A 27,369-nucleotide genomic window follows, 5' to 3' on the forward strand; every position below is an offset into this window, starting at 1 on the left:
ATCCAACGGAGCAGAAGTGGGATTTATAACCTCATTTGTGATTTTGAGAAGGTGTGGAGAGCCTTCTGTTGTAGCAGTTAGTCAATGGGGAAGCTAAAGAAGAGGTCTTCCGACTTCTCAGGAGACGTGATCATCACAAATGTGGAGACAGACTGGTATGTTTGTACATGTTACAGTGATGGATACAACTCTGGTATGGCAAAGTTGTTCTTGAACTATGGTCAAATGAGCAGATAACCAGTGTAATTGATATTGTTGTCTGTAGTTAGAATGCTCACGTCAAGAGGAGTGGTACATTGTTTTCCTAGAAGTGTGTGTCATAGATATAAAGGTCCAGTCTGTGTTTATTGTTGTTTCTTCACATTGAATCCTTCTTGGGCCTTGCTGTGTCTAAACTGATACAACATGTAAATATGACTTATAGAAAAAGTAGTGAAAGTATTCATGTTTAAAACAACCAACTAGATTTAGACAATTTGCCCTACGCTGTAGAGTTTCTTGTATTTTGTCCTCCCCTTTGTCTCCTCTGACTAGCTCAGTATTTCCCTGCATACATTCTCTAACCTCTCTACCTGCCCAACATAAACATAAGTGTACCCCTATTTTTTTACAACTACCATGCACCGCCCATTGGGACTCATTACATGCACCTTTATCATCCATTGTGTTTTATTGACAATTATGCCTGCTATATCTGAGTTGTGGTACATATGTTGACCAGTTGTTGGAAGCCACTGAACCAATACCATTGTGTAGCCCAGCTCCTCCTCTTTACGGTGATCTGTTCAGTTGGTGCACACACATTACAGCATCCCCTTGCAGCACACTTTTGCAAATTATACTACTGCAAACACGGTCTCATCAGAAATTGTTTAAATGAATGCAGTTCCACGCTAAGATGCCTACAAATGGGTCAAAGTGTATATTCATTGCTAATTTCTAGATTTACAGAGCCTCAAATCTTGCTATAACCTCTACCAAAGGGACTGTTTCCTGGATCCAACTCTGTTCCCCATCCGCCCCCTCTCCCTGGTTCAGTCACCATGCAAGCGTAACCTGCAGTGAATTGCATTGTTTTTATGTATATAATTGTGAGGTTATTATTACATGTACAGTAATTTAGTATGAAGTTGTGATTTGTATTTTGTTTTGTTTTTATCCTCTTGCAGTACGGTGTGTTGATTTTCCACACACTGGGCCATGCCGTGCCAGTTTCACTCGTTGGTACTACGACCCATTTAAGCAGAAGTGCTTCACCTTTACATTCGGAGGATGTAGTGGCAATGGCAATAACTTTATAAAGGAGGATGAGTGTCTTGCCGTATGTAACGGGATCTCCGGTAAGCAAACTCATCTCATCTTGCTTAAAATATTTACCATGGCTACCACCATATTGGTGACTTTTTTCTTGAGGCAGGTTGCAACTAAACCACATTTCATAACACTGAAGGCAGTGATCAGTTACTGGTAACCACAGGTTGCACTTTTCACTGTAAGAAGTGGGTCCCACGCTCTTTGACCCTTGTGGCTCAAGCAGCTGCAATTCAGGAGTGAGGCTCTTTAGGGTCAACGTATTTTGGCTTGCTTCTGTTATCATTCCAATGGGATTAATTAACAGAGAGAAGTTAAAAAGCATGGGGTGAATGCATGAATTATTCTCAACCTCTTGTAATTCTATACATTCCATTCTATCATTTTGTTGCTGACTGTGCCACTACACACAGATAGCAACCATATACAAATAAGCATTGGTTATGCTCCAATAGGCGTAGTCCATTCAGTACTGCTTAGCCCCATTCTCTCTGAAGAGAAGGGCAAGCAACACTAGACAAGTTGCAGCCTTTTAGAGCCTCAGGAGTGAGGTGCAGCTGGAATCTGAAGGCACAGTGAGCTACAGCACCCTTGTCTGGACAGACCCATCGCACTTAGAAAATCGAGGAGGAAAATAAACTGATGGGTGAAATCCTTGAAACCATCTCCGCCTCTAATAATTATTGTGGGCTGCATTCCATTCCATTGCTTGTTTTTGCTGGCTGTGCCACTCCACATGAAATATCCAACAATATTCAAATCAATCTTGATCCTACTCCAATTGGAACACTCGAGCCCCAATTGGTAGAGGTCACTTATGAATGAAAAGATAAGCAACTTTTGACGAGTTTAATCCTTGATGAATCTCCGCCGTGAGATGCAGCGAGAGTCCTACGGCACAGTGAGCATGAGTCCCATGTCTGTGCATACCTGTTGCATTTAGAGTGTCACACTTTGAAAGAGAGAAAAGTGAAGGGTAGAAGATGGAAGAAAAACGTGGTGAGTAACAAGGCACAGAGGCCCTGTTCATATTGCCATGACTTTGAGCCACTTTCCAAATTTGGGACAAACTGGGGGTCATTGCGGAGCTGACCAACTTCCTCTTGCCTTTAAACCATTATTTAATAATGCAGAATATGCATCAGAGTTGCACAAGGGAGAGTATGTGAGCTAGAAGAAAGCACTGCGCATAACACTGGGAATGTGATCTTTAAAGGTGATGTTGGATTTTGGCATAACAGGATATGCAAAATTCATATATAGCCTAAATAGACACCAGGTGCACTGAGCAAACAAGTGGCTGTGAGTAACCTCATATCCTTCGAAAAGTTTCCATACATAAGAAGTATAACCGGTTTTAGAGGCACGGGTTGGTAAGGGAAAGTTATTGAATATACTATACTGTTGGTGATATCCTGTCCTGAGAGGTGTTTGGCACATGATGATGGAAGAGGTACACCATGCCCTGGGGACTGTTCTGCTGGGTTCATTAGTTTAAGGGGTATACCAATTGAAGACCAATATGGGTAAGTGTTTATCCTAAATGAGTCAGGCTGCAAAGCTTATGATTTGCAGGTTGTGAGAAACCAGCAGATGACTAGGAATATGAGTTTGGTTTGAGCACTGCTAGTTTCAATATATACGTTAAACTTGGTTTACTGTGCTCCACGGTCCACTCCCCACTCAGGAGTGGGTGGTCATGAATAAGAAAAAAGCAAGTCTTTGATCGGCTTGTCTCCCTGGGCACAAGTGTAGGCTGGATCTCCAGCATAAATTAGTGAAACAACTGTTCAATTCTTCATTTGAATAGTTCCGATTTAGTTATATTCCATGGTTTACAACGACATCAATAATGTTGATTCACATCAATCGAAATCTCTGACTTTTCATCAAAATAGCATGCTTTTCAATATCAGCATTAAATGGCCTCCCAATGCATTTCGGCGCGAACAGCGCCTTTTTCAAGGTATCTGTGGGTCAAAATACGTATCATTAGTACTACTTTACTATCGCCAACCACATCGTGCTACAATTAGCTACTGACATAACATAATATTGATTAAAATAAAATAAACCAAATTCAAATTAACTCATAACATACTGATAGTATACCTAACTATACATGACTTCTCTAATGTGATGACCCACAGACATGGACTGACAACAAAGGCTCTGGTACCTGTCTGGCCTAGAGAACTTAGAGACAGAATCGAGGGAACGCAAAAAGAGTTTGTGGGAATGGTAATGCTGTTTCTGAGCAATTTATATACGTGTCTGTGGAGACTTAAGTGCTGCAAATTGTCAGCAGTCCGTTATCTGCCACTTAGAGCTTCTTTGCTGTAACAAGCACTGTTGGGATATGAATATAACATTAACTAGAAATGCTCTCAGAGGAATAGACTCCGACCATGACAAGTTGTTGCTGATGCCAGTGTGGAGTGGGGAAGGGCGAATGGTGATGGGCCGTGTGCGGGATTGGGCTGAGTTTTTATATGAAGGTTTGTGTGCAACTGTTTTTTTATGTTGAATTACCTATATTTGTCGGAAAACGAAAAAGTATTGAAACTTAAATGCTGATACGGTACATCCTGCAGTGAGAGTTTGAAATAACTCAGCGAGATGAGGCCAGATACTGCTGACCTCCTCCTTTACAGAGTCCACCTGGTCAGGGTCTGTACTTAGTTGTAAAAAAGTGGTGAACGTCCACCACCAAAAGTGGTGTGTGCTTGTTTGAACTGGCCTTCCAAAAACCACTGTTAGTGCCTTAGACCTTCCTGCATAAAGGCACCACTACTGCTGAATTGTGAATTCAGAATTTCAGTGAGAGGTGGAGAAAAAAAAGGGCGTAGCAAAGTCCTTAGCAGGGATGCATAAAAAAATACGTGGAGCCTCATGAGTGAAAAATACTGCTCCCTCAGTTGTCAGAGGGGGGCTTAAATGTTATTTTTGAGCTCCCCAGTTAGAACTAGTTTGCAGGCTGGGAAACCAGATGTTACTGGGCCTCAATAGCATGAGGCTATTTATCACTGGTGTGCTGGGGTCCATCATGCTGTAAACTGGGCCAGGTTCACGCCTACAGCACCTGTCAGCCTCGCGAGAATGAGTTAGCTAAAGGCACCTGCGAGAGGTACTGTGGTGGTAGAAGAGACTCTGAACCCAAGCAGTCGACCAATAGATGCAAAAAGTGAATGACCAGAGCCTTTTTAAGAAAAGTACTAGTCACACCAACATTTATTACGTTGCATAGAGAAAGGGTAGTGCTATCAGGATGGGCCCTGTGGGATCTTCAGAGTTCACTACTGAGTGAATGTCTTCGAATGAATCTAAATTGTAGGCTCGCAATGGTCAGCCTTTCTGTGTTCTGTAACTGTTTTAACCCATAGGTCTGTTTGTAATCTTTGTCTATGTAGTTCTTGTATATGTATTGCAGTTATCTTTCAAAGGCCATCAAAATCTATTTATCCAACTTAAAAGTCAATATCTATCAGTTACTTTGGTTCAGCTGATGTTGACTGCCGTTTCAAGCGCAGATGTGCTGCTTTTATTTGTAATTGGGCAAGCATGCATGCTCGCAGCCTCCGGAGCCTATTCAAGCGCTGCCCCCTTCCTTCAGCTGAATACTGCTGCCACTGAGTACTGCAGCAGCTCGAGTAAGACAATCCTGACCGGTGAATCCAGCTCTCATAATAGGAGGATTCTATCCTCTGGTCTGTGTCTCTCTGAGTGCAGTGAACGAGTCAGCACAGCTCCTCTGTGATGCCGGAGCAGGCACTGCGGTGGATCATCAGGGATATGAACTTGGTCTTTGGTCAGGCAGGTAAGCCAAGGGTCACACAGTTTGGCTCTGGGCACACTTCCTTAGCTGTCTGCTTCTCCTGCACTGCTCCTCTCCTCCGGCTGTGGACTTCTCCTTAGGTAGATAGCTGTGGGACAGGGGGCTCCCCTTTTCCATCCTATCCGACCAAAACCCTCCCAGGTGTCAGGCACACACACAGCTTCTCCTGCAAGAAGTGCATGCTTCATGTGATGTCCCCTACCCCAGGAGACTGGGTGTCAGGCAGATCCCAGCACTGCAGCACATCAAGTTCCATGTGAGTTCCCCACCGTTGGTCAGTGAAGCAGCTTGGAACTGTAACCAAGTGGGTACATTTTGGTCCCACCTTTATACCTGATATGCAGACAAGAGAAGGGGATCCACTGTTTACAGTAGAGGGACTGGTGTGGAGTTAGTCCTTTTCATACCTTAATGTTCTTTGTGCAGAGATACTTTGTGTAAATGATGACTCTCACAGCAGATAGTGTTGGTTCCAAGAAGTTGTAGCGATAAAAGAAGCACAATAAGTGTGATACTATGTACCTGTTGTCATCAGGCTTCCTGGACAGAACACTCAAGGGCTTCCAAACAGCCCAGGCCCTGCTTCAATGTCTTCCGCTCTAATGAGTGAACCTGGTGTCTCGAGACCATTTCCCACCATAAACTAAATGACCGTGTTCAGGAAGGACTAATAAATAATACACAATCTCTTGCTAAATAAGTCCCATAGAATTTCCTGAGTCAGGACCGTCTCATTCCCTCCACTTGAGTGTAAAGAGAGACAACCTCCAGATCAGGAATGCAGGCAGCACACCTCCACTGTCAGTAGAGGCTGTTTCTCAACCTACCTCTAGTGCCATGTCAAAATTGGAGGCAATGCAAAAGGGATTCCACTAGCAACAGTGTACATGGGGGTGTCAACACAGGTTCTAGCATGACACTCAAGTGGAACTTTACATGATCAGGCCTGAGGGCATTTCGCTCTTCCAATTAAAAAGGCCTGTCCAAACACTGGATTAACAAACCATAAGTAAACTTAAAATGCTTTTGGTCCTCCTCGTTGACATCAGTGTCGGTGTCTGGGTCTTGTGGTTAATTTAATTTCACTTCTAGGCCTCCCAACCTACACAGATTTTGTGTAAGCTTGGCCAAAAGAAAACAAGAATAGCAAATTCAATTGCAATTGTGTTAATCGGGGCAGAGCTACATGTCTGTTTATTATGCAAGATAAATTCCAGCCCCAGCAATCCCACTTAAAGTTGATGTTCACTTAGTTTGGCACTACCACACAACATATACATGCCTGGATGCTGCAAAACACTGTATAACCCCATTCCCTGAAACAACAAGTATATCCGTTTAAGCAGCCGGTCTTGTCCTTGAATGGCCTGTTGGTTTCTTTCTCCTACTCAACCTTTCAGATGCGACGATCTGGTAGGGAAACCAGTATCCTGAGTTTCCCGCCACATGCAATATGTGACAGCATTGTGGACAAATGTTGAATGTCACCTGATCCCTTATTTGTACTTAATTCCTTATCAAAACTTTTGCAGTTCTTACTGTAGAATACGGTGTAGTATCTACTTGGGGAAACACTGGAGCATGCCTGTTCTCCTTTCTTCACTCAGTCTTTCCACACGTTTGTTCTTCCAGCTTAATGGAGGTTCCAAAATGATTACAACTCTGTAAAGCTCAGCATATGTGGAAGATCATGGAGTCCCGCTCCTGATACAAACTAAATGGGAGGGAGAGGTGGACACTGGCGAAAATAGAATGAATGCATCCTGTAAATGAAGCTGATTAAACTTTGTCCTCATCAGACATGCATCATACTGGAGAATTTAAATGTCCTAGCCCCTGGAAACAGAAAGATGTCTCCATTGCCCACTTTGGTCAACATCTCCCTTAACATACCATGCGAATGCCCACATGTTCAGCCTTTGCCGGCTGCTGTTTTCAACACCATGGGTGCCTACTCCGCACCTCTCATGCCCAGGTGATATAGTTTTGCTTCCTTGGGATCCCAGATGACATGATTTTGTCTCAATGGCATCTTGTTTACTCAGTAACCTGTAGACACCTACCTAGATTAATGATTTTCACAATGTTTAAAACTCTCACAATGTTTAAAACTCTCATACTTCTAGGTACCTTGAGGAGATTCAAAAGATAATGAATGGACAGGTTGAAAGAGTTTTCTATAAGAAATATGGTTACTGGAGTTATGTAACTTTTTCTTTTCTTCTTTAGTTAAAGTTACAAGTTCACCTTAGTGATTCTGCAGAAACAGTTTCAATATTGTTCAAGAGCATTTTCATAATACAATGGTGCATGGTTGCTTCACGCATCTATTTTTACGTAAGCTCTTCAAATTTCTCTTCTCTGTACTCTAGCGATTCTTTATAGAGTCCGTCACTGTATCCATTACAGAAGGTTTAACGAGAGCTGTTTGAAACTGTTCTTTTATGAGAAATAATGACATATAGTTAATTGTCTGAAACCGTCCCTGAAGCTGCTATTGAGAAACCATAGGATGATTCTGGAAGGCTGACTAGTGCATCCACCCCTATAAGGCCCCCCCAATCATCTTTCTATTAGAGTAGGACTGAAGAGCAGCAAGCTTCTGCTGTCAGTTTGGTTTCTGCATGGCCTGTGTCATGTATGGTGCATGAACAGCAGATAAAATGGCAGGCATTCTTTGATTCAGATGGGAATGTAGTCATTAGGTCCAAGACTTTCCACTGGGACTCTGGAATCTTGCGGCCAAATGAGCAGTATCCGGAGCAAGTCCTGCACCGTCAACCTCTCCATCAGTGCTAGGTCATGCACACTCCTCAACAAACGCTAAACCAATGAGCCGGTCTAAGAGTTTCTCCGAGGGTACGGCTGCAGACTGGGCAAGGAAAGTATGCTACAGCAAGTTGGAGCCGGAGGCAGATACTTTGGGTTTCTTTTTTGGAAATTTAGCACATTTAACTATAAAGACATTAATATTTTTGTAGGGTGCATCCACTTTCTGCCAGTCAGTAAGGTTGCAAATGGGCGCTAAAGCTTTTTTGTAATTTTAAGTCTCTGCAGTGATAGCTCTGCAGCAAGAAAGACGCTTAGATCTGTGGATAAATCTCCCCAAAGGTCCTAATTTGTGTACAACTTTAGTAACATGTGCAAACCCCTGAGAGCTCCCCTCATGATCAGTCTTCAAAGTCCAATAAAAATTATTTTTTTTTAACTGTGCAATGTCAACACCGGTTTACTATGCAATGCATCCATAAGATTGGTATAGAAAGCTGCAGTGTCTTCTCCGTAATGGCGGAGGAGCGTCGCCCCACTGCTCAGAGCCAGCATATGAAAAAGAAAATGATAATAAAACCATTTTATTGTCATTTTATTTTTCACTGACTGAATGAGCCAATGGCAGTCTAGGGCAGGGCGGGGCCAGGCCAGGGCAGGGAGGAGGAGTGATGGGCACTATATTTGTGCATGTCGGTTTGGCTATCTGTCTCAGGACCGCCAAACCAACATGCGCACTTAAATTTCTCCATCCAGCTGTGTTGCACAGCCAGGTAGAGAAAAGGCACAGGCCTGTGCCTGAGTGAGCATCAAACCAGCCCGCTCAGCCAATCCCAGTGCTTCTCTTATGCTTGGTAATAGCATGGGAGCAGTGTCTAGATTGTGTGGGAGAGTCTGGGAGCCTGTGCTGTGTGGCAGAGGAGCACTAAAGCGACGGGCAGCATCAGCAAAAGGTAAGTCTTTTTTATTCATTATTATTCCTCCCATGCCCCCCCCCCCACTTTATATTAGCAGCAGCTGCGACTGATAGCAAACGAAGTTATTAGCTGTGCCTATGCAATAGAGATTGCTTTTATTACATGACTGTGTTTCTGCTTTCTGTTTTCTGCTTCCTGTTCATAGATGGTAGCTGGGCAAGATAGCTGGCTGCAAGCTGCAGTTATCTGTTTTGAACGTGTAGCAGTCTTTCACACTCATCCATGGCGGCTTGCTGGCACAGCCTATTTTCCTTAATGTTATGTGTGTGCTTTGTTCAGATGAAAGTAGTTCCTGCTGTTGAGATGGATCTGGAGAAGCTGTAATTTCCAGGCTTTTTTAAAACCTGGAGAGCTGGCTGCAGGCAAGCCAGCAAGAGGACTACAGCTAACTGTTTGGCAGGTGATAGCCACTGACCTGCCGAGCCTTACCCATACAGTTAGGGGCGTGGGTGAATCTAAAACCTGAGCTCTCCTAGCTACTTCTGTTTGTGGATGGGTAACCGGCCTTCTTGGAAGACTTAATAAATTTCGGTCCCCAGTATGTTATATAAAATGGTGTTGAGCACAGTCTTTCCTTTGAAAATTGCTCACTGTCCATTAATTTTCTCCAAACAGAAAATGACGTGTTTGGGAGAAAACTTGGATCTAATGATAAACAAGCAGCGCAAGGATCTGGTAAGATGATTTATTGTATGGCTAAACTATATATTTGTAGTTTTCAGCTACAAAGTGCAAGAATGTCTGCAGTGTTGCATTGCAGGTTGATCACGATGCCTTCTTTACATTATGCTGTCTTAAATTCTAATACCTTAGTGGAACACAGTTCTTTCACTGTAAGCACTACGAAAAGATACATATATATATATAATTATTATTTATTTATTTTTCCACTGAAAAAAACAAAGGTTACAGGGACGTTCTAGTTCAGAATTCACAGACACGAAACCATAAAAATTAAGCCGGTATAGTTATAGTTACCTGAACTAACCAGAACTAATGTCCCCGCAATGCACTGCTTATGACCTCACATATTCCATCACTCATGACATGATCAGTGACATCACTAATACATCATCTAGTAAACCACTCACGTACCGAATCACACAAACAAGCACACTCATTGGATGATGTCATCAGTGATGTCATCAATTATTTCATTTGAGATGTCATCAGCGATATCATAGAACATGGTCATGAGTGATGTCATATGTGAGGTCATAAGCAGTGCATAGTGTGGGCACAAGTTATAGTAGCGTTGTTAACTATAATTGGTGAATTTCTGTGATTTCTTTTTTTTTTTTAGTTCAGATCATTAATGTTCACACTGACAAATTCACGTAACTATAACGTTATTTTAACGCTTGTTTTTTCAGTACTTTTTTCCGTTTTTTGAAAGGAAAACATATTTTTATTACACCTAACTATTTTTTTTAGAGTTTTAGTGAGCTAGAAAAACTCAACATAATGTCACTGCCAGTTGCATAACATACATCAATGTACGTATGTAATATTGTCTAATCAAATAAGATTTTAACTGTCTAGTGTCAAAAGTCAGCAGTGCAAAATATATTAAGCCAAGATATTTGCATGTGAACGAAAGTCATGTCAGCATTGAATTTGTGTACACCATGACAGATAAAATATGCATATAAAAGAAAAAAAATAGACAGTAATCAAACAAACATCTATACCCAACTCCCACCCCGCGGCATGTCCCTCCTCCCCACTCGCCCCAAGAATAAAGAATCAGATAGCAGTGACCAAAGCAGGCATTCCTCAAAAAGCATATTCTGAACGGAGCCCAAAATTGAAATGCGGTAATGGTGCAGGGAAGTCGCAAGCACATCTGGGAGCTCAAACATCAGGCCATGGGTAACCTAGCAGGGATAGCGCAGCCAAGCAGTCAGAGCTCACATCCGCAGTCCAAGTCTCATCTCTTTGAAAATCTGCCAAAATCGCAACCCCTGACCTTGCATATTCTAAGGGGCATCTGCCCTGGTGTGCTTCACGAAGCAGAGCAATACCATCCCATGTTGCCCATCGTATTACGTCTGCCTGCCAACTTTCAATTCAAAGACCCTCAACGTTCTTCCATATCATAGTGATTTTATGCGTAGCCAGCACCAAGGCCATGTTGATGAAGCAGCTAGTAACTGTATTTAGCAGGGCATGGGTAGATACGCAGAATACAAAATCGGGGCAAAGGAGTTACACAGAGCATCCAGTGGCCTCTGGTAATAGGCACACCTCTTCAGACCAATAGTGGGTTAATTGGGAGCATCCTCATAACGTATGGAGAATGTCCCATGTAGTAACTTGGCAGCGCAGGCAGTCTGGCTTTATTCCGGCATGCTAGTTTTGTCATTTGTTTTTGATGAAAACAGTTTTTTCAAGTACAACCCCTTGTATTGGTTGTGCAATGCAATCGAGGTAGTAGTGTTTCCCAGAATGGAAAAGAACCGCACAATCAAACAAATATATTCATTCACATAAAAAGTGCTATAGTGTGACAAATAATATTCTTACTTATACCATGGATGCTCGTCTGGCTTTAAGGCAACTACTACCTAAAAGATGCCAATTACACTACAGAAATATGTAGCGTTAAATACTAGATTAGAAAAAAAGCCTATTGTCCGCACACCATCTGTTTGTCTAGATGGTCCCAAAATCAGGGAATTGGATAGGTTCCCAACAGCTCCTACTTGTTCATCCCAAAGCAATATCACCATTCCATAGCATGGAATGGTGATATTGCTGTACAGTTTTGGGAAAGAGCTCTGGCACTGGGGACCTGGTTAGCAGGAACCTTGTGCACTTCCAGTTGAAAATCACATCATGTGCCAGGCAAACATTGGGGGTGACCATGTCAAAAAGAAGTACTTGCTTACAATGCCTCACAAGGGTTAAAAGGTCTGATCCTTCCCCTCCTTCATGATTCCCTGGTCCTACAGTGCCAACCTTATCAGACCCGCCAACTTCATGACAATTTGCCGATTCCCCATTGAACAGTAACTCTTCCTGGAATCAAAGAAACCTTTGATGTGCAGAGAGGATGCCCTGCTTTCCTTACAGCATTGTGTTTCCACCCCAGCCTTCTGTTGGGGTTGCAGTCCTTACCTTCACTAGCCTTTCCAGTCCTTGGGCTTCCAAAATGGAACCCACTTTCCTCCATGTTCTGTACCATGCAGGGGTATATATACATCCCAGCATGCACATGCAAGTATCGTACACCGTCTAGCTCTACATATAAACACCATCATGGCCAAAAGTGAGCTAAGTACACTGCAGTGGAACTTTACATGAGCAGGACTATGCATCACTCCTGTGGCACAGGTAAAAAAAGCACTGTTCATGCTACTGATCATGCTACTGATCACTACTAAACACAAAAACAGGTATGCTACCACCACCATGCTAGTGTAACTGGACACCTGTAAGGACAGTAGCACTCTACCATTATGGGGGTATCGCATGGTACGCCCCTTCCTGGTTTAGCAAGACCACATCACTGCAACACTTGCCTAGATTAGGGCGCACCTGCATTATCCTTGTTTGCCCATGACCAAAAATCGGTACTCTGGATCCAGACATACATCAATCAATCAATCAGAACATTTGTAAAGCGCACTACTCACCCGTGGGGATCTCAAGGCGCTGGGGGGGAGGGGGATGCTGCTACTGCTCGAATAGCCAGGTCTTGAGTAGTCTTCTGAAGGTAAGCAGGTCCTGGGTCTGCCGTAGGAGGATGGGGAGGGTGTTCTAGGTCTTGGCAGCGTGGTGGGAGAACGATCTGCCGCCAGAGGTTGCTCTTTGAATCTGGGGGACAGTGGCGAGGGAGATGTCGGCGGAGCGGAGCTGGCGGTTAGGGGTGTAAAAGGTGAGTCGTCTGTTGAGGTATGCTCATCCGGTGTCGTGGAGTGCCTTGTGTGCGTGGGTGAGGAGCTTGAAGGTGATCCTCTTGTTGACGGGGAGCCAGTGCAGGTGCAGGTCTCTCAGGTGGGGTGTGATGTGGCTGCGGCAAGGGATGTCGAGGACCAGGCGTGCAGAGGCGTTCTGAATGCGTTGCTGTCGTTTCAGGAGTTTGGCCGAGGCTCCTGCGTAGAGGGCATTTCCGTAGTCCAACCTGCTGCTGACGAGGGCTTGGGTGACCGTTCTTCTTGTTTCGGTGGGGATCCACCTGTAGATCTTGCGGAGCATGCGGAGGGTGTTGAAGCAGGAGGACGAGACTGCGTTAACCTGCTTCGTCATGGAGAGGGTAGAGTCGAGGATGAACCCCAGGTTGCTTGCGTGGTCGGTGGGTGTTGGTGCTGTTCCCAGTGCGGTCACCCACCAGGAGTCGTCCCAGGCCGAGGGGGTGGAGCTGAGGATGAGGACTTCTGTCTTGTCTGAGTTTAGCTTCAGGCGGCTGTTCTTCATCCACTTGGTGACTGCCTTCATTCCTTCGTGGAGGTGGGTTTTGGCGGTGAGGGGGTCCTTGATGAGAGATAGGATCAGCTGGGTGTCGTCGGCGTAGGAGATGATGTTGAGGTTATGTAGTCGGGCGACGTGGGCGAGCGGTTCCATGTAGATGTTGAACAATGTCGAGCTGAGGGATAAGCCCTGGGGTACGCCGCAGATGATTTCAGTGTCTTCGGAGTGGAAAAGGGGAAGGCGGATGCTCTGGGTTCTGCCGGAGAAGAAGTAGGTGGTCTAGTCCAGAGCAGTGTCTCAGATCCCTGCGTTGTGAAGGCGTGTGCGTAGGGTGCAGTGGGTGCAGTGGCAGACAGTGTCGAAGGCGGCTGACGGGTCCAGGAGGATGAGTGCCGCGGTATCGCCGTTGTCCGGCAGGGCCCTGATGTAGTCGGTGGCAGCGATGAGGGCAGGTTTGGTGCTGTGGTTGTTGCGGAACCCGGACTGGGACGTGTCCAGGATGCTGTTCCCCTCGAGATAGCAGGTCAGTTGTCTGTTGGTGGTCTTCTCGATGACCTTCGCCTGGAACGGGAGCAGGGAGATGGGCATGAAGTTCTTGAGGTCCTTAGGGTCAGCCCTGGGTTTTTCGAGTAAGGCATTGATCTTGGCGTGCTTCCATGCAGCTGGGGCACTCAGGGCCAGGTGTGCAACTTCCGTCACCATGCAGGGGTCTTTTCGTCCGAACAGCAGCATATAAATATTTAAATCTGATGTCATTAAATGTAATATTGTTAAAGCACAACTCTATACCCTCTTCATTTGCATAGTTACAGAATGGTCTTAAAAACCCTCAAAATTGAAAGGGAGCAAGTTTCTTAAAACTACTAATAAGGAAATTCCAGTAGGTTCCGTCTGTTTTCTCCTATAAGCCTACATGTTTCTATTTTCAACCCTTATAAATGAGGGAGATGTGTACTCGGGTGTGTAATATTTTGTAATCGTGACACAGTTTATGCACTACTATCTGTATATTTTTGTCGTAGGTTCAGTCGAAGTAGCTGTTGCGGTGTTACTTGGCATCTGTATCCTTATCGTCCTGGCAATACTTGGTTACTGTTTCATGAAGAGGAGGAACAGCAGCCGAAGACGTCAGCCAATGACCAACAGCTCTACACTGTCTACCACAGAGGATACAGAACATCTTGTCTACAATGCAACCACAAAGCCTGTCTGACCAGAAAAGAGACGTCAGACCTCCTAAACATATCCACAGAAAAGACATTTGTTCCATGTACTGTTTCTGCAGATTGCCTATTATATCTTCCTTCCCCTTAATATGTTGTCTTTCTTGTCAACATCAAAGTGCGAACGCAGTTTTTTTTATTACAAAGGTTCCTTATATTTTTGCCATGAAGATCTGCTCTGCTCGGAAGTATATCGAGTTATTATATTTAGTTTTGCCCTTGCTTGCTTCTAAGATGGCTATTTTGACCCATCTGGATGACCTTGAAAGATTCAGATCCCAGTGAAGTAAATAGCCTATTTCTTAAACGGGGCTCAATTTGGATCTAGCATCTTGCATATGTTCGGGCTTTGATATAAATTCTGTCTCTTGTGAAGTCTGTCCCTTCTCTAGGTAGACTAGTTAGTTATAACTAATATGTCCTTTACCACCATTTGTACATTACCTTCCCCATTCAGTTGATGTAGTGTATTCTAATTTATTTACACATTTTCACGAGCGCCTTGGTTTGTTTATATGATGTCCGAGAGATTATGCAATTATCAGGGGGATGTTAAAATGTTTTACGTGTTAACGTTTTCCTGTCTGAACAGTACCTTTACAGTCAGAACAGAAGCCACCCAAATTCTTCTCCACGCAACTACATCAGTTTGCCCAATATTATTGCCGGACTTTGATTTTGAGGACTATGACATGATGGAATATGGTGTGTGGGAAGTGTTAAATCGTAGGGGATGGTTTGTATATTATGCAGAGTTGAGTTTGTAGTTTTATATTATTCTTACAACAGGTTTTGTGTTATTGTTTATGAATCCACCTACCACGATTCGTTGTGTTTTGTCCATTGTAGCTCACTTAAATATATTTTTGCTCAGCCTCAGACAGAAAGAAGACATTCTTCAGGAAAAACATCCACCAACCAGTATCCTCTGATTGATTTCTTCTGGATAAGCAGTGCAAAGCTGCAGTTTAGAGTGCATTACATTTAGTGATTGCCCTGATTTGCACAGAATATTTTGCTAGCCTTTACCCTCCACCCCCGACCACTGGTGCCGAATAATCCAGATGCAGCAGTTTTAAATTATTGGTCCACGAATACAGTATGGAACGCCCCACTCCGTGCACTTTAATTTTGTGTGAGAGTTTCTGTAAGTTCAGTAGGAGGGTAGTGCCACAATTCACACCTAAATATGTGTGGTTATGATGTTAATCACAACTAACCAGTGCCTGCTTTTACACTCCTAACCTCTGCGTGTAGTGAAAGGAACTCCTAATCTAATATTATGCACTGCGGTATAAACCTTTAACCTCTACATTTATTTATGTGAATTCCTAAACTCTGCATATGGAGGAATTCATTCAAAAAACTCACAATAGCGGAATGAAATCATAAACCGTGCTTGCAGTGAAGTGAATTACAGAGGATGAGTTATGCAAACTACCCTGGCGTGTAACAGACATTATCCCTTCTTTTTGCTGCCGTGGGGCACTCTGGTAATATAGTAGGGGCCACAGATGCTTGTGCAAATTCCTTTTGTACTACAGATTACTCTGGTGAAAAAGGTGCAACTGTGAGAAAACAGATGAGCATTCTACCATTTGCCTGGGGGAGCAGGGCCATGCAAATGAGGGATCCCTTTGCCCTCATGCCATACAGAGGCAAGAAACCTGTCCGAGACCACTTTGTGTCACATCAGAGGTGGCATACAGTCAATGTGCCAGAAGGGTGCCCTTGGGTAAGAGTCAGAAGGACAACCCAGGCATTGCTCCCCTGGTGGGTACAGTCATACTACACCCGCCTGCAAGGGGATCTCCTGCCCCCCACTGAAACGGGGGGCTATGTCCACTGCTTGCACTGAAAGGCAGACCGATTGCTTCAAGCATCCAGTCTGGTTTTCACTAATGCCCCGTTCCGAGCGGGGGTGCCAGTTTGCGCCTGCAATGGGAACAGCATTTTCCTTTAATTAGGGTGCACTGCCCTGCCTACGCCCGGAGCACCCATTTAAAGATGTGCCTTGCACACACTGGGGAACTGAGCCCCTTGTGTAATACAGCCCCAGGTCTAAGCACAGTTGAATGAACTATAAACTCCTAAGCGTAGATGGTTTTACCATTAACTTCTGCTTGTTGAGCGATGAACTCCTAACATCTTAGTGGGATTGGACCCTCTCTCAGAAGATTGGGATTTTGTCACTTTGTAAAAAGTAGTGAGATGAACTTTTAATATCTGCCAGGCAAGTGCTAGGGCCAGGACTCCTAACTTCTTGTATAATGGGCTGAACGTCAAACCATGGATGAAAATATGATAAACTTTTAACTCTGGGTGTATCTGGGAGAAACCCCAAGCCTCTGTGTTGTGGTAAAAGCACAGCAGCAACAATGCTGGATATTTCATTTTTGTATAGATTTGTTGTATCATTACGTCTGTGTGTTATAGTTTTAAAACTATTTCTAAGATCATGTAACTCCTTGCAGTTTTTAATGTTTTAGCCGCTGCATCTTTCAATCATTTGTACTGTGGTGTGAGAAAAGCCATTGTAACAATGTGTATACAAATGATGTAGGTATTTGTTGTTTCTTTTCACATGTTTATTTCATACCTGTTGCTTTTTTAATGAATGTTTCCAGGACGGAAGTTTGTAAAATGGAGGTAGCTCTTCCCATTTGCAAAGTTACCTGTATTCCACAGGCTTGTACTGTGCAGATGACTTAGTAAGCATAACATGATATTGTCTGCCTTGTTAAATGATAACATCTGAGTCAAAAGCAAGAATTACAGTTTTTAATAGTTTGGGATTCTTTATTTTTTTAAAGTGTGATTAAAAACTATACAACATTCTGACCTTGACACGTCAATCTCCTGAAGCATTGAGTCACCTTTGGAGGAACATATACTTTGCAGCAATATTGTTATTCTGGGGAACTACAAGCAAGAGATGCTTACCAGTCCTTTCGAAACAGAGCCTTAGTCTTGGTTAACCCCTTGCATGCTCATGACGAGCTCTGCTCGTCATGCAGTGCACTGCTCCTGTGCTCATGACGAGCTGAGCTCGTCATGAACAATGGGAATTTAGGTCATGCAGCGCAGAGGAGGAATTGCCTTAGCACTAATGTGGTTAAGGATAAGATCTCTTAAAAACCAGAACATAACCTGTGTTTTTCAATGCACTTCTTAATGAATGAACATATGCAGTCCCTTAACGGGCGCTGCATCTTGTAGGGATAAAGGAATACCCTACTGTGATGCATTCTAGCCATTTTGAATGCAAGAGGTATAGACAGTGCTCTTGGGTGTTAGATAATGCATACAACACACATTTATCCATGCCCTGCTTTCCAGCTGTATTACTGCACCAGTAGGCAACAGTGAGAGGTGTTTTTCTTTCTCTGTACTGGCCAGGAGGATGTTTACTTTATGAAATGGACAATTTGATTGTTTGCAAAATGTATGTTTTTTTTGCCACGGGGAAACTTTGAGCAAGGACGTTTTGAGAAGATTGTCAAAAGATACAATAATCTTGAGCTACATATCTCGACACCGCAATGTTGACTACCAGCATATCAATGTAAAAATACATGGGGATGTGTAAATTTATTTTTCGAACTCCATGTGTACTTACCTTTTACAATATGTTGGTAGTTATAGTTAAGTCGATATGTGTATTAGATGGCTATTAAAACTTCAATATTATAGTACAACACCTTAGGATGATTTATTATACATCGTGTAACCTGTGTACAGCAAGTCTGGTATACAAATCTATTCTAGATGTTGATATCTTTTGGACTGCTACTTTGTTAGAAGACCAGTATTGTGTAAAGAAATAATAATAAATCATACCTCATCTGTAAATTCTTTATTCAGTAGCATTTTTCGAACCCTAGCACTGCTGTCTTTCGAAAGGGACTCCGTTCCATTATTCCACAGCCAGCCAAATTACTAGTCCTTGAGGAACGTGGGCCACAAATAGGACAGGGGGACTCGCTGGAGTAAACTACTGGGTAACTGTTATACTCAAAGTTCAGAGGCTGTAGTGTAAATTATAAGAAGATTTATTAGATCTAGTTTCAGGTAGATAGCTAAGACCCACTAGGAGCAGCATCTTGCTGCTCGGCCCATATCTCCACCTGACACTTCAATCCCACAAACACTCTCTACGTTCTAGATGACCTCACACACACTGGCTGAGCAGCAGGGACTTGGAACACAGAGGAGGGTGCATTAAGATACAACTAACCTAGGGGAGTGTAATGTGCTGTGAGATTGCTTTCCAGGCTGCAATAGGCTAGACCAGTGCTTAGGCCAAGACTTCAGGACGCCGTTGAAGGTTTCTCTTCAACTGCTGATGTCTTTGTCCTCTCTAAAGACTGAGCACCATGTTCTTCCTCGCTTGAACCCTTTCATCAGCCTTGGTCTACAGGTAAATGTACCTTTTATGGAGAGGCCATGCGAAGGTCTTGCAATAGACATTGTAGAGAAAGGGAGAAGCAAGATGTCTTTTGCCTCCCAGTTTATATGGCCTGTACGAGTACATCTCTAACACTGTAATATGATGTTCGAGGCATATGGGCTGCAGACCACACACTATTGCATTAGATCACCATCTGGTGGTGGGCCCGGATGATTACACTTTGTTGTTGTCTTGGAAGAGTCTTGGTCTGTTGGATGACTCCGCCCTTAGATCATAGTGCGCATGGGCATCGAGTCCATCTTCAGATTGGTTTTTTCCGCCATCGGGCTCGGATGTGTTCATCGTTCGGTCCCGTTACCAATCTCTTTTCGAATCCATAAATCAATCAAAATACCATCGGCATCGTCGTCAACATTGATTCCGGTTACGAGCGTCGAACAGAGGCTTCACTTCTCGATTCCAGCGTTCGTCGGGGACGTCGGGCCCAACTGCGCCATTGGGCCTTTGGCTCATGGAAAGAACACGCTTCAAGAAGTGCCCTCGGTGTGGACACAAATTCCCTCACACCGATCTTCGAGGTTTGCAATCTCTGCTTATCTCCAGAGCACGAGATTTGAGACTGTGAGGCCTGCGCTTCGTTCCGGTCCAAGAAAACAATCAGGGACCATCAAGCTCGAAGAGTAATGGCGCAGTCATCTTCGTCGACACCAGACCTCATCATAGATGAGGCTCCAATTGAAGTAGACGTCGAAGAACAGCAGCACAAAGACATCGCTTCTGAAGCAGAGGATTCAGCTTCCGTAGTCGAGGATCAATCCGAAGATGAAGATCTTCCAGCTGGTGAACAGGTCGTGAGTACAGACATCGACCCTGTTCACCCCACCATACCGGGACAGACTTCAGTTCCACTTATACCTTTGGGTCAAGGTGCACACCGACCAAAACCTTCTGATGCCCCGCCTTCTGGCTCGGCAGCGAAGAATACAAAAAAGCCTCCAGTCGACTTGGGGACTTCAGCCAAAATTAACACCGGCACCAAAGCATCCTAAGGTTTTGAAAGTGGTCGAACCGAAAGCAAGTTCGGCACCGAAAGAGGTTCCCAAAGCTACCGAACCAAAAACCACCCCGGTTCCGAAAAAAGTGGACCCAAAGAAGGTTCCCGTACCGAAACCTACTTCGGCTCCGAAGGTAGATGAGTCTAAACGTACTCCGGGAACAAAAACTCCGGATCCAAGGAGCATGGATCCTAGGAAAAAGTCTTCGGAACCGAAACCAAAACCTGCTCCAAAGACAATAGACACTGTTAAACCTAAGCATTTCAGCCCCATACCATACAAATCGGCGCCAAAGAAAGATTTGCCAGTTGAAGAGCTTTTTAAACCTGATCCGAAGCAAAAAACTCTTCATATTAATCCAAAGACTGGACATATCACTTCAGTGCCTGAAAAGAGGAAAATGGACTATCCTAAAACACCGCCAGTTGCTCTAAAAAAGCATGCTCAAACTTCACCAATGAGGATTCCTTCACCAGAGGTAGAAGTACCAGTAGATATTTCTCCTGTACATTCACCATCTAGTACACATAGTCTTATACCACGAGATGAGGATGATGGGGATAGTTACTTACAGGACATACAGAGTGAACATCACATGGATGACATTAATGACCCAGATGATATTCCTGGGCCATAAGGTGACCCATGGGAAGATTATAATGCACCGGATCTGCCACAAGATGATATATACCCGTCTAGACCATCTCCCCCAGATGACACTATTGGGTTTGTGCAGCTCATTCTTAGAGCAGCCACTCTCCAAGGGGTAGACCTACATACAGATTCAATGGAAGAAGACTTCCTAATGGACACACTAATGTCATCACATAAGACCACAACCACACTTCTAATACTTAGTGGAGTGGTAAGACATGCACCTGAAATGTTTAAAGACCCAGTCAGAGCAAGGGTAATTAACCCCAGACTAGAAAAGAAATACAAAGCGGCTCCAACTGATCCAGCATACATTAAAGGACAGTTGCCATTGGACTCACTAGTAATGTCAAATGCGAGAAAAAGAGCTAGCTCGCAGACAACAGGGGATGCTCCACCCCCTGACAAAGAGTCTAAGCTTTTAGATGCTTCAGCAAAACGCACCATTTCACAAGCAGCCAATGTCTGGAGGATTGCTAACACTCAAGCTTTGTTAGCAAGATAAGATAGAGCTCATTATGATGAGTTCGAGTCACTCGTGCATCACTTGCCAGAGCATTACAAAACCAGGGCTTCTGACCTAATACAGGAAGGCAAAGTCATTACAAATACCTCCATAAGATGTGCACTAGACACAGCAGACACAGTTTCTAGAGCAATAAATACAGGGGTTTTGTTGCGTAGACATGCATGGTTACGCAACTCTGGGTTTAAACCAGAAGTACAAGCCAGTATCTTAAACCAACCATTTGACCAACAACATCTTTTCGGTCCATCAGTTGATAGTGCACTTGAAAAGATGAAAAAACATACAGACACGGCAAAATCCATGGGAGCTTTACAAACACAACCTATAGACCTTCCTTTCGTCGCTCCTCATATAAGGGCGCCTCTAAGGGTTTCAAAACCGACAATACCTCCTCTTTTTTTAAAGCGCCCAAACAAACCTCACCTAGTAAAGGATATTATAGAGGAGGTTATAGAGGAAACAACAATAAGAGTAGAGGTAGAGGAAACAACAAATGCAACACCTCTACTCCCAAACAGTGACATCCCTTCCATCCCCCCAGACCATTCCACTCCTGTCGGGGGAGGTTACAACAGTTCCTACCTGTCTGGAACTCCATCACCACAGACAGGTGGGTAAGACAAATAATTCAGTCAGGTTATTGCCTGGAGCCTGGAGCTCACTTCCACTCCTCCAACAGTACCACCCAGACAGCGTTCCATGTCACAGGAACACCTCATACTGCTAAGACAAGAGGTGGAATCTCTACTGCAAAAAATGCAATAGAACCAGTCCCAAAACAACATCAAAACACAGTACGTTCTCATACCCAAAAAGGACGGGTCCCTCAGACCTATTTTAGATCTCAGGCCCCTAAACCTGTACATACAATCAGACCACTTTCATATGGTCACACTACAACAGGTTCTACTGTTGCTAAAGAAGGGAGACTTCCTTGCCACATCAGATCTTAAGGACGCCTACTTCCACACTCCCATACATCAATCGCACAGAAAGTACCTAAGGTTCATTCTAGAAGATCAACACTACCAATTCAAGGTACTCCTTTTCGGAGTAACTACAGCACCTCGAGTGTTCACAAAGTGTCTAGCAGTAGTAGCAGCACACTTAAGAAGGGACAACATTCATGTCTTCCCATATCTGGACGATTGGTTAATAAAATCCAAGTCATGCAACCAATGTTACAGCACACGCATCAAACAATATGCCTGCTACACAAACTGGGATTCACAGTAAAACAAAAGAAGTCCCATCTCCAACCATCCCTGTCTCAGCAGTATCTGGGTGCTACAATAGATACCTCCAAGGCAATAGCGTACCCCAACCCAACAAGAATGCAAACTATGCAGGATCTTATCAAAAGATTTCAGCCATAACACTCACTACCAGCTCGAGTGTTCATGCAACTAATAGGAATGATGGCATCTTGCATTTTCATAGAGCCATATGCAAGACTACAAATGCGCCCCATTCAAGAGTGATTGGCAAGTCAGTAGAATCAGGCTCAGCAACAAATACCAGATCTGGTGGTGGTAGACGACCGGACATATCTCTCTCTGCAAAGGTGGAACACCAAGAACCTTTCCAAGGGCCGGGCGTTTATAGAATCTGTTCCACAGATAATACTAACCACAGACGCATCTCTCACAGTATGGGGAGCGCATTTACAAAATCACACAGTACAGGGTACATGGACAATGCAACAAAAACTACTCCACTTAAACCATCTGGAGTTACTAGCGATTTTTCTAGCTCTAAAGTTGTTTCAGCATTACCTATCAAACAAAACTATACTAGTCCGGACGGACAATATGACAGCAATGTATTACATTAAAAAACAAGGAGGAACACACTCCCTACAGCTCTCCTGACTGGCACAGAGCATATGGAGATAGGCCATTCCTCAGAACATTTTTCTATTAGCAGAACATCTACCAGGAGTTCACAATCAAGTTGCAGATCTGTTAAGTCGTCAAAGACAACAAATACATGAATGGAAACTTCATCATCAAGTTCTTCAGACATTTTTTCAAAAGTGGGGTCAACCAGAGATAGATCTGTTTCCTACAAACCACAACTCCAAATGCCCAAGATACCCAAACCCATTATCCAAAGGCAATGCGGTATGGATGAACTGGTCAAACAAATTTGCGTACGCTTTTTCACCTCTCCCACTAATTCCATTAGTGGTACGCAAGCTACAGCAACATTCTCTCACATTGATTCTCATAGCACCAACATGGGCAAGACAACCCTGGTACACCATGCTACTAGAGATGTCAGTAGTACCACATCACAAACTAAAACTCTCTCCACATCTAACACAAAACCATGGAGAGATTATGAATTCAGACCCAATGCAGCTCAATCTAGCGATTTGGCTCCTGAGGTCTTAGAATTTGGATATCTAAATTTACCACCTGATTGTATGAATGTCATAAAAGAAACAGGACGCCCTACCACTAGAGCATGTTATGCAGCAAAGTGGAAAAGGTTTGTTGTATATTGCACACATAACAACATTAATCCCTTAGATGTTTCCATACAAAACATTATATGCTATCTGTTACATCTGCGAAGATCTAACTTAGCGTATTCCTCAATCAGGTTACATCTTGCTGTTATAGCAGCATATCTTCAAAACAAACAACATTTGTCATTGTTTAGAGTACCTGCAATCAAAGCATTTATGGAAGGACTTAAAAGAATAATTCCTCCCAGAATACCACCCTCTCAAGTGTGGAACTTAAATGTTGTTCTCACAAGACGTATGGGTCCTCCTTTCGAACCATTACAGAAGTGTCAATTAGCTGTTACTTCACTTAGAAGAGTAAGTAAGATACAAGCATTAACAATCCAAGAACCATTTATACAACTTCATCATAATAAAGTTGTTCTTAAAACAAATCCAAACTTTCTGCCAAAGGTCATTTCACCTTTCCATCTCAATCAATCTATTGAGTTGCCAGCATTTTTCCCCAACCACAAACAGTGGCAGAAAGAGCTCTACATACATTAGATGTAAAGAGAGTGCTTCTCTACTACATTTATAGGACGAAACCTTTTCGTAAAACTAAACAACTATTTGTGTCTTTTTCTCCACATAAGGGAAATCCAATTTCAAAATCAGGCATTGCAAGATGGATTGTTAAGTGCATTAAAATTTGTTATCAGAAAGAAAAACGCACTCTATCGATTCCCCCTAGGGCTCATTCTACCCGTAAATTAGGGGCATCTATGGCATTCCTAGGAAACATGCCATTAGATGACCTCTGCAAAGCAGCTACATGGTCTACTCTGCACACATTTACAAAACACTACTCTGTAGATATGCAGGCAAAACAACAAGCAAGTGTGGGCCAGGCTGTACTCAAAACATTATTTCAAACTACTGCAACAGACATGGGTGGTCGCCACTAAGGGAGAAACTGCTGTGCAATCTATAAAATAGTGTGTGGTCTGCAGCCCATATGCCTCGAATGGAAAATGCTACTTACCAGTATGCGTCTGTTTCTGGCATGTAGGGCTGCAGAACCACACACGCCCACCGCCTCCCCGGCTACCTGTGTCTGTTCCAGTATTATCTTATTTAGATACACAATACATGGTCATCTCTATATGTACTCATACAACTCCATCATTTGCCCAATGGCGAAAACAATCTGAAGATGGAGTCGATGCCCATGTGCACTATGATCTAAGGGAGGAGTCATCCAACAGACAAAGACTCTTCCAAGACAACAACAAAGTGTAATCATCCAGACCCACCACCAGGTGGTGATCTAATGCAATAGTGTGTGGTTCAGTTGAGTTCACTTCAGAGGAGCACTATAGATTCTGAGCTTTACAATTGTACCCAAATGAGTGATTGTTACAGCGGCTGTTATGTTACTTCTACGGAGAATATTCATGATTTAATTCTTATTACCGAAACTAAAGAACGTTTTTTGGAGAAGGAAAGTACGGCTTTATTCATTAATCAACAAAAGAATGCATGGTTAGGACAGTTGGTAAGCTAGATTTGCTGATCAGTGTTTTAACAGCAGAGAGTTATGTTAAAATGTTTTACATTCATTTCGTATTGGCCTTATATGTGAATACTTCTGAAAGTACACTTGCGACAGCCAAATTGTTAAAATGCACGTGTACCACTTACTTTTGAAAACGCCAATATAAAAGTCTTTACTTTTTTATATCTATTAAAGGTGTTTGTGTTTTATTCCTTCAGTATTTTTATTGTTTTCTACTTAGTGCAGTTTTTTCTACACCTTAATTTGTATTCCTATCTTATTGCTCTTATAAGATGTTTTTTCATGAAGCCACATCATAAGAATATGAACTCTGGAGTAGCAGGCCCCCAATGCTGTCTAAAAAAAAAAGTGAATCCAAGGTAAAGCTGTAAAAACACCTCCTCCCCACCACTGCCTGCAGAAGCATCCATGTTATTCCATTGGCTACTGCAACATCTGTTCTTTCGTATATGCTGTTGAAGAAGTCATCACTAAGTTGTATCATTAATGGTATGGGTTTCTGCTTTCACTATTGGGTCGTTTAGATGCCTGCTTTGTCAGCTGTACTGGGGCTCCAATCTTTCTGCAATTCCATGCCACTTAGACCCTTTGTTCTACTTTACTTTTTCATGCGCGAGATGCCACTCAAGGGATCTGCTGACCCACAGCTGAGGCACCAGAAGGTAGTACAGCAGAAGTTCTAATTTTGCAAGTATGTACACAGCAGCCTGTGCCTCCTCACACGTCGACCACTCTCACACATCAATCCTTTTCTTCCCAGTGAGGCAACTTGATGGGGCTCCAAAACTTTGCGGTTCTCTTCTAATCTTTACTGTCTTCTTTGGGATAGGCCCACTGTTATGACCTGCCTTGATAACTTCCTGCCTTCTATGCCATAGGTAAACAGATTTTAAATAATGGTGTTCACAGTAGTTCCCCTTCTCTGAAGAAGAATTGCTGGTCTTAAGCCTAAAGATCTTCCATCCAACATCCTACACTGCAGTTGGACTTCTGAATTTTTGTTTCAGTGGGCTTTCAGTTAAGAATTCAGCAATCCTTGAACCATTCAGGAGTTCATAGGTGGTAAGCCGGACAGGGCATGGTGGTCTCGGAAGAATAGCCATTTATTTCCACAAGCCTTAACATAGAGACTTGTCTTTCCCTGGCATTAACATCCAGAGGGTCCATTATGTTGTAAGCAGGTTGATACCAGTAACACCGGGGGAAACATTGAGATGTCACATATCAAACAACAGAGCACTATCTGAGGTATCTGTGGCGAAAAAAAAAATTCTCCGGTGAAGTGCCCTCACAACCTAAGTTTACCGGACATAGTATAGGTATTTCTCTGCCTAATTCTACTGGGGTGCATTGTTCTGAGGTTATCTCACAGATTTCACCAATACACCCTCACACAGATGTTCACCAATACACCCTCAAGTTTTTAAAGGTGCCTTCACAAATTGTTTAGGTTAACAATATGGCTCTGGGTGAGGGGATCCATATTTCTGTTGAATCTTGTGAGACCACCCCACTGGGTCTCAGATCTGAATCCACGATCCAAGCCAGGCACTTGTGATGGTATCCCTACCACTTCAGTCTGCTCGTGACATTAGGCATCAAGGGGAATGGGCCAAACCATACTCCTTTCTTGTGATCACTTTGTGAATGAGATGCATTTAAAGGCAGTAAATGTTAGTGTGTCTATGGGTTGACACTGAGCCTTTGCTCATCAGTTGATCCAACCTAGAAGTGACCTTTTGAAAAGTTGATATGATAAATCCACATGGGTGCTTTGGTTCCTTGGTCTTTGCTCTCCAGTTACTGATGTTGATGTGCCAGACAGTAACCAGTGATCTCTTTTCAGTTTCAAATCCTTCTCAACAACTAAGCAGGGGTCGCTTGCTTTTAGGTTTGTCCATTTGTAGTGTACCTGTTCATGATGGACTGCAGTTGTTGTGTGAATCAAGGGTGATTGAACATCATAAAGATGAGCTCCACCATTATCAATAAATGAAGTGGCACAAGGGTGTCCAGTTTCCTGTCTGTTTACAATTTTCCCCTCAACTGAGGGGTAGGTTTCCATAGGTTTGGAATGTGGTCTTGACGTTTACGAGTGACCTTTACGAGACCCTCACTCAGGAGAGGCTCCTGAATTTTCTGGTTCCACACTTGCCCTGGC

The 27,369-nt window shown here is 43.4% G+C and overlaps 1 protein-coding gene across 1 annotated transcript in view; it reads left to right on the top strand.

Annotated features, from left to right (window-relative positions):
• The window catches only part of SPINT1 (serine peptidase inhibitor, Kunitz type 1), a 194,101-nt gene extending 176,808 nt beyond the window's left edge, over window positions 1–17,293 (top strand). The window contains exons 8-10 of the mRNA XM_078659825.1: window positions 1,170–1,340; window positions 9,508–9,567; window positions 14,328–17,293. Of these exons, the coding sequence (XP_078515951.1) occupies window positions 1,170–1,340; window positions 9,508–9,567; window positions 14,328–14,518 (422 nt within the window). The 3' untranslated portion in view covers window positions 14,519–17,293. The remainder of the gene's footprint in view (window positions 1–1,169; window positions 1,341–9,507; window positions 9,568–14,327) is intronic.
• Window positions 17,294–27,369: the final 10,076 nt, after the last annotated feature.

The sequence above is a fragment of the Lissotriton helveticus genome, chromosome 9, assembly GCF_964261635.1.
Source record: "Lissotriton helveticus chromosome 9, aLisHel1.1, whole genome shotgun sequence".
Classification (NCBI taxonomy): domain Eukaryota; kingdom Metazoa; phylum Chordata; class Amphibia; order Caudata; family Salamandridae; genus Lissotriton; species Lissotriton helveticus.